General features: G+C 50.2%; 1 protein-coding gene, 1 long non-coding RNA gene and 1 pseudogene across 2 annotated transcripts; all 3 read right to left on the bottom strand.

The window, feature by feature from the left end:
- Positions 1–143: 143 nt before the first annotated feature.
- On the bottom strand, positions 144–254 carry LOC120367478 (small nucleolar RNA SNORA48; annotated as a pseudogene).
- Positions 255–2,078: 1,824 nt separating this feature from the next.
- Positions 2,079–2,834, bottom strand: PRM2 (protamine 2). The gene is made up of 2 exons (XM_003928733.3): positions 2,451–2,834; positions 2,079–2,295 (listed from the first exon to the last, which is right to left on the bottom strand). Exons 1-2 carry the CDS (start codon positions 2,722–2,724, stop codon positions 2,255–2,257), a joined length of 315 nt encoding a protein of 104 aa, XP_003928782.1. The 5' UTR covers positions 2,725–2,834; the 3' UTR covers positions 2,079–2,254.
- A 4,422-nt stretch (positions 2,835–7,256) lies between these two features.
- Positions 7,257–7,752, bottom strand: LOC141580712 (uncharacterized). Its single transcript, XR_012513004.1, has 2 exons — positions 7,552–7,752; positions 7,257–7,466 (listed from the first exon to the last, which is right to left on the bottom strand). It is a non-coding gene; the product is annotated as an uncharacterized LOC141580712 (long non-coding RNA).
- Positions 7,753–13,962: the final 6,210 nt, after the last annotated feature.

Below are 13,962 nucleotides of genomic sequence, written 5' to 3'. Positions count from 1 at the left end.
TGACTGCTGACCCTTCGGAATAAATCACCAAGCTGTGTGCACTCTGTATGCTTTACCTTCATAAAACTCAGGAACCCTTAGAACTCTTCCTTCCGGGGCCTGAAAGTGTGACATCTTGAAAAGCAATGGCGTCTAAGCTTTTTTTGTTTGTCTAAGGCCAGAAGCCAAGCTGGGATGAACAAGGGATTGCTCTGTCCCTGACTGATATGAGATGGACACCAGCAACCGGATGCCACTCTCCCAGGTCAGGGTGGGGTGACTTCCTCTAAGTTGTTTAGGGCCACATGCCTCTTTGAAGACATCATGGAACTGCCCCGTAGCAAGGTTCCCTGTCTGTGCAGCACCATTTCAGCATGGGGGGAGGGAGGTTAGCACTTTTTTTTTTTTTTTTTTGAGACAGAATCTCACTTTGTTGCCAAGCTGGAGTGCAGTGGTGAGAGCTTGGCTCACTGCAACCTCTGCCTCCCGGGTTCAAGCGATTCTCCTGCCTCAGCCTCCCAAGTAGCTGGTACTTCAGGCACTTGCCACTATACCCAGCTAATTTTTATACTTTTAATAGAGACGGGGTTTATCATGTTGGCCAGAATGGTCTCATTCTGTTGACCTTGTGATCTGCCTACCTCAGCCTCCCATAGTGCTGGGATTACAGGCGTGAGCCTGTAACTACAACCACCCCTGACCCATCATTTTTTTTTTTTTTTTTTTTTTTTTGAGTCAGAGTCTCACTCTGTCACCAGGCTGGAGTGCAGCGGTGCGATCTTGGCTCACTGTAACCTCCACCTCCTGGGTTCAAGCGATTCTCCTCAGCCTCCCAGGTAGCTGGGATTACAGGTGTCTGCCACCATGCCCAGCTAATTTTTCTATCTTTATTAGGGACAGGATGGTCTCAATGTTGTCCAGGATGGTCTTGATCTCTTGACCTTGTGATCCTCCTACCTCAGCCTCCCAAAGTGCTGGGATTATAGGCATGAGCCACCGTGCCTGGTTGACTTTTTCTTTTTATACATTGAAACGAGTCTTTTGTAAATGGCAGTGGTATTTTTTAAATTTAAATTTTTTCAGGCTGGGCATGGTGGTTCATGCCTGTAATTCTAGCACTTTGGGAGGCGAGGCAGGTGGATCACCTCAGGTCAGGAGTTGCAGACCGGCCTGGCCAACATGGTGAAACCTTTTAGTTTTTTGCTCCTCCAGCTACTCAGGAGGTTAGGCAGGAGAATCACTTGAACCCAGGAGGTGGAGTTTGCAGTGAGCCGAGATGTGCCACTGCACTCCAGCCTGGGTAACAAGAGCAAAACTCCATCTCATAAAGATTGGTCATTTCTGAGCACCAGGAATCCATTTTCCAACACAGAGGTTGGATCTCTCCAAATGCTAAATGCCTCTCCAAAATGCCCACGTCCTGATCCTAGAATTTGTGATGTGAGATGGGGATTGAGATAGGGAGGTTATCCTGGTTTGTCCGGAAAGACCCTCAGTACAATCAAGGGTCCTTGATTTCAGACAGAGTGATGCACCCACAAGCTAAGGAGAGCAGGCAGCAAGCATCGGATTCTCCCTGAGTCTCCAGAGGCCTCAGTCAGCCCAGGCCTCACATAGCCAGCCCATTACTCTGTATTCATCTGCTCCTTGCCTTTTGCCCCCTCTGTGCTAACTGAGTTGTTGCTGGAGCATGCCAGACCTGCGTCCCACCTTGAAGCCATTGTCTGCACTGCTCCTTTGCCCCCACTATTTACACTTCTAACCACCCATGGATTGTGTTTTTAAACTATGGCACACAGTAGGTCTTTTAAATATGGTTACAAGATGCCTTGACATCTTTGGGGTAGGATTAGGTTCTTCACTGGAAGGGGATCAAGACAGAATAATGTGGCCTTTGACAGCATGGAAAGATGCGCGACGGGCAGGACAGCTTCACCCCCAGGCACAGTAACCCTCTCGTAGGCGCCCTAAGAGCCTCAGAGCTCCCGCCCTACCCGCCCTCGAAGAAGGGCTGCAGAGAAGCCTCTATCTACCCTGGGTGAGACGGAAGCCAGGTTTATGCAGTTTGTGCAAAGGAGACCCCAATAGGCCAGCGAGTATCTTGTCAAGCTTTATTGGGCAGGTGACTTTGGCACATTTCACTCAGATCTTGTGAGCTTCTCAGCAGCAATTCAGGGCTTGAGCATTTGATGTAGGGGTGTTGCTATGGCCTCACTTGGTGTTTCTCAGGCAGGTGACTTTTACTTTCCAGCAGGGGGCGAGGGGCCCAGGAAGCTTAGTACCTTCTGCATCTTCTCCTCCTCCTGGATTTGCAGACTTTTGGGGAAAGAAAGATCTGGTTGAGGGGGGCACCTAGGGACTCTGGGTGGGGACGGGGGTCAGGGAGCTGAAGCCTCTGCCAGGTGGGGTGGGTCCCAGCCTCCCTCCTGTGCCTGGGGTGGTCAGGGGCATTCAGGGGGGCACGGGCAGACCTCTGCGGTGCCGCCTCCGGTATCGGCAGCAGCGCCTTCTGCGCCTTCTGCAGGAGCGACGCCGTCTTCTGTGGATCCGGTACAGCCTCCTGCGAGAGCAGCGCCTGCGCCTGTGGCGATAGCAGGTTCGGTGGGTTCTCCCATAGACCCCGACGCCTTCTGGGCTCAGCCCCTGCTCCTCTTGGGCATTACGTCCTTGCTCCTGCCTGTTCACCAGCTGCCTGTACTCCTCGTGTGGGCGTTCGCTCGGGCTCCTCAAGCGGTATCGGACCATGGTGTTGGGAGATCCGGTGGCTCCTGGGCTGAGGCTGCAGTGGGCCCTGGGGTGGGGGAGGAGGGCTGGGGCCTGCCCACCTGCCCTTGGTGTTAGTGTTGGTCTGGTCTGTGAGGCTCCCCGGGAGCTTGTATATAAAGGGGGGCCCTACTATGACTCGGTGGCCCCGCCCCGTCCCCACCCTTCCCAGCCTCCTCTGTGAGGGCAGCACAAGCTGGGGTCACAGCTAGCAGGGCTCTGGCACCCAAGCTGCAGGGCTAGAAGGGCAAGAGACCCCCTTGCCTTGCATGTAAAGTATGTCCCCTGTCTCTTGTAGCAGGTGCGACCATACAGATGGCAGGTGTTTTATTGTCTAATCCAAGCCCTCGTTGCCCCAAGCCGGTGGGAATGCACGTTGTCACTTGGACGTGTCCTCGCCTCTTCAGTGTTGTGCCGTGTTCCACCATGTGGAAGGGACTTCCATGCTTGGCTCTGCACGAAGCTCACTGTTGAGATGGCGGCGGCAGCAAGCAGGTCCCCGGTAGCTCCTATGTGCCAAGCATTGATTCATTTATTTCCCATACATTCACTCATTTTGTCTCTCTCTCTCTCTTTTTTTTTTTTTTTGAGACAGTATCTGTCACCCAGGCTGGAGTGCAGTGGCACAATCATGGCTCGCTGCAGCCTCTACCCCCTGGGCTCAGATGATCCTCCTGCCTCAGCCTCCTGAGTAGCTGGGACTATAGATGTGTGCTGCCACTCCCTGCTAATTGTTGTATTTTTTGTAGAGATAGGGTCTCACCATGTTGCCCTGGCTGGTCTCAAACTCCTGGCCTCAAGTGAGCCTCCCATGTTGGCCTCCCAGAGTGCTGGGACTAGAGGTGTGAGTGCTGGGACTAGAGGTGTGAGCCACCACTCCTGGGCATTCCTCACTCGTACAGTCCCCATTTTCTGTGGGACAAACAGGCATGAAGAGGTTGAGTTGCTCAAGGCCACTCTGCTGAGAAGCACAGGCTGGGCCAGCATGCAGACAGAGACAGCCTGGCTTTAGTCGTACCCTTGGCTCTCTGCCTAAGCCCAGCGGAGGGGATGCTCTCCTCTCCTCCTCACACATACGCGTCTCCTCCCCTCCCGCTCAGCCTTGCCAGGGCTTCTCACTGAACTTCGATGATCCCATTAAAGTCTAGGATCAGCATCACAGAAACTGCAAAACCAGTTTCCCTTTCATGGAGGGCAGGGAGAATGTGGGAATGTGGCAGACTGGCAAGATGAAGGACGTGAAGATGCAGAGATCCTCCCGGATGATCTTGGTTGGCGCAGTGCATTCACAAGGGCCCTGAGAAGAGAGAAGAGGGAGGCAGGAGGCTTATAGGAGGAGAAATTGGAAGAAGCCATGCTGCTGTCTTTGAAGATGGAGGGAGAGGCTATGAGCTATAGGGTCCAGCCCCATAGGTTTCTGTGAGCCCTTCCCTGTTGGTGTGGAGATGAGAAACTGCAGAGATAAAAGACACAGACACAGATAGAGAAAAGAGAATGTGGGCTCAGAGGTCCACTCCCAGCCAAAGCGTGGGGACCTCCAGTGGCCCCGAGTGCCAGGACACTCATGACTTTTATTGAGTACAAAGCAGGGGGCAGGGAAGGTAGGGTGAGGTAACAGTGGTCAGTGATAGGGTCAGGTCAATCACACATCTTGAAGATAGGGGGCCCAAGACTTTCAAGTAGCTGACGGGAGGAGAAAGCCAATGAGTCAGCGCTCTTCTCCTATTTGCCAGAAATACCAAGGACACTAAGATTATGCTACTATCATTAATTCTTATCTTTTAAGAAAAAGAGAAACCAGATGCAGAAGCAGGGTGGGAGAGTAGACGTGGAGCGTGACCACCGAAGCACAGCATTACACAGAGACAGTGAAGCCCCCGGAGGTCTGCGGGTGTCCCTGACAGCCATCGGGCCTTGCCACAAGAGCTTGGAAGAATGGAGTTTTCTCCTGACTCCTCCAGGAAGAAGGCGTCGCAGCCATTTTGGACGTCTCCTTCCCTAACTGGCTAAATAGCAGGTGCTTTCCCAGCGCTGGCGCTGCTGCACAGCCGAGGCGCCCTCCAGCAGCCCTACGCGGACGTCACAGACGGCTTAGAGCATCTTGCCTTAGGACCGCTTTGCTCACGACGTCACCTCAGTTCCATGCTTCCTAACCCAATAGTCATTAGTAAAATTAAAGGTTATATTGAGTATATATCTTTATGATTATAAGTGAGTAACTATAAGATTACGTATTATTATATAAAGGAATAACTAGGTGCCTACATTTCTAATTCTTTTCTAAATATTTATATTGGAACAGGCTGAGGCTTCAGAGCCTTGCCACAGCACTTGCAGGGTTTCCTCCCTCCAACGAGCTAAGGCAGGCAGCCTCTCGGGGACGGACAGGGAAATGGGTTATCCTCCCCTTGTGCATCCAGGAGGGACACAGCCCTGCTGAATCCTTGATTTTAGCCCATGAGACCTGTTTCAGAATTCTGACTGCAGACCTGTAAGATAATATATTTGTGTTGTTTAAAGCTACAAAACTTGTGGCAATCTGTCACGTGGCATTAGGAAACAAAGTCAGAGGGCTTAATCTTCAGATCCTTGCAGGAGGTGACGGGTGATATTGCCATGCCTGTGGTGTTTCTGTGCTGCCTCTCTTTGGGGAGAAGAAGGGTCTTTAGAGTGGCCCTCAAGCTCCCTGAGAGCATGTGTTAAAAATATGAATGCTAGGGCCTTAACCCTACATCCTGCTAAGTCAAATCTCCATGGCCAGAGCTTGCTGATGAAAATAGGAAGGAGCTGGTGTGCTGGCTCACACCTGTAAGGCCGAGGTGGGAGGACCACTTGAGCCCAGGAGTTTGAGACCGGCCCGGGCAACATAGTGAGGCCACCATCTACAAAAAAGAAAAAAATTAGCCTGGGTGTCGTGGCATGTGCCTGTAGTCCCTGCTACTTAGGAGGCTCTGTGGGGGAGGATCGCTTGAGCCCAGGAGGTCGAGGCTGCAGTGAGCCACGTTCACACCACTGCCCTCCAGGGTCTGCCTATCCAGCCAAGCTGCTGTCATGACCTGACTGTGTTATGGAGAGCCATTGCTAAAGTGATCAGGGTCATGGTGGTGGCAAGGCTAGCACTCTGATGTGCTCACTTGAAAGCACAAGGTTGTTGATACCTGCCGCAGGCAGCTGCCTTGTGCCAAGGCAGGAGAATCACTTGAGCTCAAAAGTTTCAGACCAGCACGGGCAACATAGTGACACTTAGAAAAATTAGCCAGGCATGGTGGTGCATGTCTGCAGTCCCAGCTACTCAGGAAGCCAGGAGACTGAAGTAGGGAAATCACTTGAGCCCAGGAGGTTGAGGCTGCAGTGAACTGTGTTTGCATCACTGGACCCTAGCCTGGGTGACAGAGAGAGACCCTGTCTCCAAAAAAAAAAAAAAAAAAAAAAAAGTGATATATGCAGAATGCTAGGCACACAGTTGGTGCCCCATAAACAAAACTCATACTGTGATATTTCTGAGGTGCTTGGTGCACCCCATCACTTTAGGGAACTGGGTTTCAGAGCCTCTGGTCACTGCTGAAGTGCTCTAGGCGTTGCTCTACCATCATGAAATGACTGTGAGCCAGGGTCTGTGTCATGGAATCAGAGAGGGTGGGCTTTCTTAGGCCAGGAGTGAGCCAAGTAGACCAATGCCCGCTAGGATTGCTTGTGTCTGGGTGGCTGCCTCACTTCTCATTCTTCCCAGCATCTCACTGGGGTCTTCAACTCTCTTGCCTTGGAAATTTTAGTATAGGTAGTGTATCATACACAACTTGAGTGGGGAATTAGGTTCAACCAGACGGACACAATAACCTTTGTTTCCTCAAGTGAACGTAACGTGAAACCTGCCCCAAAGAGTAAAGGAACCAGTGGTTAACAAAATGTTTGGGTTTATAAGAAATTTCCTTAGTGACACTTGACTAAATGTAAAAAGTTCAGCTACCCGTACGTGTTAGCCACGTACGGGGCTAAAATAAACCCCGGGTGGGCAGCTAGGGGACAGGTCAGATACGGGGAGCTGAATTCCAGCTGGTCAATGTTAACTGGAACCCCTGGAACTCCAGGGATGGAGGGAACCCAGATTTGTAGCATTTGCTAATTTCTGTAAATTTCCATGGTCCATTTCAAGCTGCCAGGATGAACTCACTGAGCAGAGTGGGGAAATGTACATAGCGGGTCCTCAAACTTGACTCAGTTGCCACAACCCCACTGGGTAAGGATCTGTGAAGAGTGGGTTTGGGAGGCAGGTTCTGGTTGTGACTGGGGGAGGCAAGTTTTGATTGCGACTGGGGGAGGCAGGTTTCGATTGTGACTTGAGGCAGGTTTTGGTTGTGACTTGTTGGTACTACGAAGAGTTTGGGACAAAACCCAGCGTGATAACTGTTACTCTCTCATCCTTCCCCATCACGTGCCCAGGCCCTCTCCCTGTCTGCTCATCCTGAGCCCTCCTCCCCACTGAGCCTCCCCTCTCAAGGACAAGGAGACAAGAGTGGGATGACTTTTCAACATTTATTGACAGGCGGCATTGTTCCTTAGCAGGCTCCTGTTTTTCACTGCATGGTGGCATTTTCAAGATGTGGCAAGAGGGTCTTGAAGTCTGGTAAAATTCTCAGGCAGGAGTTTGGTGGACTTGCTATTTTGTGCAATTATGTGCGATTAGTATCTTCTACACCTCAGCTTGTACCTGCGGCGGCAGCACCCTGGGGAGACCGAGAGAGGTGGTGAGAGACAGCTTAGGCCCCGAGAGCCCCCAGCTGCAGCCCGCCCTCAGCTGGGCTCACTTACTCCTGGCTCTCCGTCTCCGGCAGCACCGCCTCCTTCGTGTGCGACATCTTCGTCTTCGGCGGTAGCATCTGCTCCGGCTCCGGCTGCGGCAGCATCTGTACCTGGCCATGGTGCAGGATGGGCTTGGCCTGGACGCACAGAGCAGGGCACCACCTTGGCCGAGCCAGCCAACCTGTGAGCAGGTGGAACTCCGTGGGCTGTGAGTCAGGGCCTGGCCCTGCGGCCTCTTATAGACGCTGGGGGGCCCTTGGGCATTGTGAGAGCAAAGGGGTTGGGACCTCACCGGACCATGGCCTGCATCATGTCCATATATGGGCATGTCAGGGGCGGGCGGGGCCCTGGGTGAGGGGCTGCCTATGTCACAGCCAGGGAGACACAAGATGACTCCTCTGTGGGAGCAATCATGTAGTTATTCACTTAACAAAATATTACTGTACATATCTTGGCCTATTGCATGCCAGATTTTGGTCTAGGCCCTGGTATATAGTGATAAAAAAGACAGACATGCCCTTTCCTAGTAGGCGTTTATTATTATTATTATTATTATTATTATTATTATTTTATTTATTTATTTATTTGAGACAGAGTCTCACTTTGCCACCCAGGCTGGAGTGCAGTGGCACAGTCTTGGCTCACTACAACCTCTGCCTCCTGGGTTCAAGCAGTTCTCCAGCCTCAGCTCCCCAAGTAGCTGGAACTATAGGTGCACACCACCACACCCAGCTAATAGTTTTTTTTTAGTAGAGATGGGGTTTCACCCTGCTGGACAGGCTTGGTCTTGAACTGCTGACCTCAAATGATCTGCCCACCTCGGCCTCCCAGAGTGCTGGAATTACAGGCATGAGCCACCATACCTGGCTACTACTATTATTATTTTGTAGGGATGGGATCTCTCTTTGTTGCCCAGGCCGGTCGCAAACTCCTGGCCTCAAGCAAACCTCTTGGCTCTGACTCCCAAAGCACTGGGATTACAGGTGTGAGCCACCACACCCTTCCCCTGATAGACTTTATCATCTAACTATAGAAGGCACGATTGAAATTGCCCCGAAGAATAATTGCAATAGTGGTAAATGCTGAGAAAGGGACACCTCAGGTTCCTGAGGACATGTGCTGGAGAGCCTTACCTCAGGGGAGGCCCTAGGGAGAGCCCCAAAGGGGTGCTGCTGAAGTGAGCCCTAAAGGGTGCCAGAGTAAGAGGAGGGAGGAGCACCTGGGAAGAAGGAGCTGCTCCTGCAAATGTCCTGAGGCAGCAGAGTGTGCGGTTCTGTTTCTCTGGAGGGCCTGGCATTCGTGGGGTCCGTGGAGACAAACTGATCCGGGTGACCAGGGTGGGTGAAATAGGCAGCAGCTGTGCCACGGGTGCGGGGCTTCCTTCTGGGCTGATGCTTTGGAACTTGGCAGAGGCAGTGGTCACACAACTTTGTTACTGTACTAATTGCAACTAAATTACACACTTCATTTATTTATGAATGAATGAATGAATGACAGCGTCTCGCTCTGTTGCCCAGGCAGGAGTGCAGTGGTACAACCTTGGCTTACTACCATGTCTGCCTTCTGCTTCAAGTGATTCTCCTGCCTCAGCCTCCTGAGTAGCTGGGATTACAGGCATTTGCCACCATGCCCAGCTAATTTTTGTATTTTTAGTAGAGATGGGGTTTCACTACGTTGGTCAGGCTGGTCTCGAACTCCTGACCTCAAGGGGTCCTCTTGTCTCAGCCTCTCAATGTGCTGGGATTACACGCATAAGCCACCATGCCTGGCCTTGAATGACACACTTTAAATGATGAGTTTTATCTTATGTGACTCTCAGCTCAATTTCAGCTTTTTGCAAAAGCACACTGCCCCTTGCGGTAAAGCAGAGCTCCTAGAAAGGAGAAGGGGCTGGTGGATACCAGGTAAACCGTTAGTACTCTCTGCTCCAAAGGGGATGGAGCCCACTCCCTCCCCCAGCAAGGTGGGGAAACCATGAATTTGAAGCTAAAGTCTACTCTATTACTAAGATGAATACACTAGCGCATAGTAGGTTAGCAGTAATTTTTCACTGATTGACTTGGGTCTAGATTGATGTAAAATTGTTACTCCCAATCCTCTAACACTTGATAATTTTTTTTTAGTTGGAGTTTCACTCTTGTTGCCCAGGCTGGAGTGCAATGGCATCATCTTGGCTCGCTGCAACCTCCGTCTCCTGGGTTCAAGTGATTCTCCTGTCTCAGCCTCCTGAAGTAGCTGGAATTATAGGCATGTGCCACCTTACCTGGCTAATTTTCTATTTTTAGTAGAGGCAGGGTTTCATCATGTTGGCCAGGCTGATCTCGAGCTCCTGACCTCAAGCCATCTGCCCACCTCAGCCTCCCAAAGTGCTGGGATTACAGATGTGAGCCACCATACCCAGCCCAGGATGAATGTCAAACTTTGACATCTCAGGTTTTTCCAAGAGCCTGTGTGTTACCCTCTCTCTACGAAAGAGACAGAATTAGCTGGAATGGTGGCACTCTCCTGTAATCCCAGCTGCTCAGGAGGCTGAGGAGGGAGACTCACTTGCTGGGATTATAGGTGTGAGCCCCCTCGTCCAGCCACAGAGATTAGTTCTAAGTTCTGGGAAGAGGATGTCCTGCTATGCAGTAGGGACGTTTGGCCTCATCTGGGGTCTTGACGCCTTCAGTGGCCATCTGAAATTTTGGGTTTTGTTTGTCACTGCAGCTGGCTGTCACTCTAACACAGTACTTGCCACTCACTGATTTTGTGTTTGTGATTTGTCTCCCCAAGTGGGATGAAAGTTTACTGAGAACAGGGACTTTCTTTCGTTCACTGTGACAATCCTAATACTGAGAATAACCTGAACTAAAAGGAACTGAAGTATTTGTTGAATGAATATGTGAATGGCAAATGGATGCTTTGTAGGATAAGATTCTTTTCTTGGCTTTTTTCCAAATCTAAAATTGTGTTACCATGATTTTTAAAGTAACATTTAGCCTCTCCCTGCCAGCTTCCCTGCTTCTGTTGAGTATGGTCCCTGGCACTGGCGATGAGAAATGATACCAATCACCAAGACTCCTGACAGCTAAATACATGCTGAGTCTCAGAAGGGGATGTCCAATACTGTTCCCTGAGGTGCCAGTTGGGCAGCCACTTGGCTTGTCCCTCTCCCAACCCCCACGTCTGTGATGTCACAGTGGCCTCCCACCACCCTGTTGAAGGAGAAGACTCACCTCAGGAGGAAGGCAGGGGTGGGGGTATGTGCCCCCTTCTGCCTCTGGGAGGGGCCGATGCAGGCAGTTCATCCTGAGAATCATGGGGATCATTTGGCAGAAAGATGACAGTGTTTTAAATGTGCCATCGTACCCACAATTCCATAATGAGTGATTTATCCCAAAGAAAATCTCCTGTGTGTTCACAGATGTGTGAGACAGAGGCTGCTCATTAAAGTGTTTGTGGGGGAGCTTAGAAATAGCTGAAAGTTCATCTTAAGGAAATGGTAAACCAGTTATGTCATCCCTGGTGTAGAATAGCTCACAGGCATTCAGAACCCTGGAGAGGGATGTGAACTTTTATGGAAGGAAATCTATGCTATATCGAAAGTGAGTGAGTTGCTAAAATATAGGGTGTCATCTTATGTTTGTGAAAAGTTTAGAAATAAACGCTCACACAGAGGAAAATGTCTAGAATGTGATACATTGACCTGACGGTGGGAGGTAGAATAATGGAAGGCTTCACTTTCTACTTTATCCATTTCTGTATTTTGTGGGGGATTTTTCACTGGAAGGGTAAAGACGTGTTGTTAAATGTTGAGTGAGTTATTTCCATGAACAGAAAGAAAAAAAAAATGCCTGTAATCCTAACACTTTAGTAAGGAGACCGAGGTGGGTGGATCGCTTGAGCCAAGGAGTTCAAGACTAGCTTGGGCAACATAGTGACATCCCGTCTCTATAAAATTAGCTGGGTGCGGTGCTATGCACCTGTAGTTCCAGCTACGCTGGTGGGAGGATCACCTGAGCCCAAGGTGGTTGAGGCTGGAGTGAGTCATCATCCCGCCACTGCATTCCAGCCTGGGCAACACAGTAAGACCCTGTCTCAAAAAAAAAAAAAAAAAAAAAAAAAGAAAAGAATAATAATACCCATTACCATTTCTAATCACTTACTGTATGCCATGATTCTGTTTAATTCTGAGGCTATTTTTTTTTTCTTTAATAAGCTTTTTCTGGCCACGTGCAGTGGCTCACGCCTGTAATCTTAGCACTTTGGGAGGCTGAGGCGGGTGGATCACTTGAGGCCAAAACAACAAACAACCAAACTTACCCAGATACCCTTCCAGTGATTCATTTATTTATTGAATGCCCTCTATGCTGGGCACTATTTTAAACGCCATGAACAAAACAAAGATCCCTGCCCTCGTGGAGTTACATTCTAGTGCAGGAGATGAGCAAACAATAAGAATGATAGATAGGTAAATGATACTGTATATTGAAAGGAAAACAGAAAAAGTAGGGCACAGTGAGAAGCATTGAGCTTGTGGAGGTGACTGGGCTGAGTGACAATTTGGGGTGCTCAAGGCAGGCCTTGTTGAGAAGGTGACATTTAAGTAGATCCTGAAGGCAGTGAGGATCTCCTGAGGACATCAGGGAAGAGTGCTCCAGACAAGGGGAACATCACCTGCAAAGGCCCTGGGGTGGGGATGTGTCCTTCTGCTGTGCCCAGGGAACAGTAAGGCCAGCGTGGCTGGAGCAGAGCAAGGTGGGGTTTGATAGGAGGTAAAGTTAAAGAGGTGGGGGGGCATCACATTATAGGTGGCTGTCAGTCTCCCTAAGGATTTGACTGTTACTCCAAATGCAGTGGGGACCACAAGAGTGACATTCTTTATCTTAAGGACCCCACTGCTCCTGTGCTGAGAAGAATGTAGGGGCAGAGGTGGAGGCAGGGAGGCTGCGGCTGTCCCGCAGGCGGGAGGCCGTGGAGGCTTACACCAGGTGGGTGGAGGAGGCTGGTGAGGAGTGGTCAGAATCTGGCTGTGTGTGAAAGATGGAGCCAGCAGGACTCCTAGCAGCCTGGATGAGAAGAGAGAGAAGGAATGAAGAGTGAAGAGACTTTTGGCTCAAGCACTTTGAAGGATGGCATTGCCACAAACTCCAGTGGGTGCAGAAGGCTTGGGAGGAGGGTCCAGAATTCAGACATCTCAGTAGAGGTGTTCAGTAAGTAGGCGGCTGAATATCGAAGTGTGACACTTAGCCTGGAAGTGATATATTTGGGCATTGTCATTGTTTACAATCAGGAGACTGGCCAGTCTCTTAGTTTTTTGCTGCTGCCATAACAAAGTAACATGATTTAGTTTTTTTGCTACTGCTGTAACAAAGTACCATGAACTTGGTAACTTAAAGCAACAGGAGTTCATTAAGGGTTTTTTCCCCCCGCCTCTGTCTCCCAGGCTGGAGTACAGTAGCATAATCATAGCTCATTACAGCCTTTACTTCCTATGCTCAAGTGATCCTCCCACCTCAGCCTCCTTGAATAGCTAGGATGGAAGCTGGCTCCATGCCAGCTACCTTTTTCTTATTATTATTTTTTGTTTTTTGTAGAGATGGGTCTGCCAGTGTTGCCCAGGCTGGTCTCAAATTCCTAGGCTCATGCGATCCTCCCACCTCCCAAAGTGCTGGGATTACCAGCATGAGCTGCCATGCCCATTCTATTATCTTATAGTTCTGCAGGTCAGAATTCTAAAATCGTCTTAAGGGGTTAAAATCAATGCCAGTAGGATGGCATTCCTTTCCAGAGTCTCTGGGGGAGAATCTGTTCTGCACGTTTTGTTTTTTCCCTGTGTTTCTAGAGGCCTCCTGCATTCCCTGGCTCATGGCTCTTTCCCCGTCTTCAAAGTCAGCAGCATAGCATCTTCCAGCCTCTCTCTGACTCTGGCTTTCCTGCTTCTGTCTGTCCCTTATGAGGCCCCTTGTGATGACACTGGACCTACCCAGTTAATTCAGGATGATCTCCCCATCTCAAGGTCCTTCATTTAATCATTTCTGGTTGGTCCCTTTTGCTATGTAAGGCAGCTTATTGACAGGTTCTAGGGATTTGCACATGAGCGTCTTTGGGGTCATTATTCTACCTACCACAAGCACCAAGGGGGTGATGGAGAGGAATAGAGTGCCTAGGACCAAGCATTGAGTCAGGAGCTGGCCGGGCATGGTGGCTCATGTCTGTAATCCCAGCACTTTGGGAAGCTGATGTGGGTGGATCACTTAAGGTCAGGAGTTCAAGACCAGCCTGGTCAACGTGGTGAAACCCCGCCTCTACTAAAAATGCAGAAATTAGCTGGGTGTGGTGGTGCATGCCTGCAGTCCCACCTACTTGGGAGGCTGAGGCAGGAGAATCACTTGAACCCTGGAGGCAGAAGTAGAAGTGAGCTGAAATCATGCCACT

Source organism: Saimiri boliviensis, chromosome 12 (genome assembly GCF_048565385.1).
Source record: "Saimiri boliviensis isolate mSaiBol1 chromosome 12, mSaiBol1.pri, whole genome shotgun sequence".
NCBI classification, from domain to species: domain Eukaryota; kingdom Metazoa; phylum Chordata; class Mammalia; order Primates; family Cebidae; genus Saimiri; species Saimiri boliviensis.
This window is presented reverse-complemented; position numbering and strand designations above follow the sequence as displayed.

What these genes read in the sequence shown, in the direction of transcription:
- PRM2 (XM_003928733.3), bottom strand. Translation starts at nt 2,724, where the DNA reads ATGGTCCGATACCGCTTGAGGAGCCCGAGCGAACGCCCACACGAGGAG. An exon ending in CCGGAGGCGGCACCGCAGAG is followed by an intron (nt 2,296 to 2,450) that starts GTCTGCCCGTGC and finishes TTTCCCCAAAAG; the next exon opens with TCTGCAAATCCAGGAGGAGG.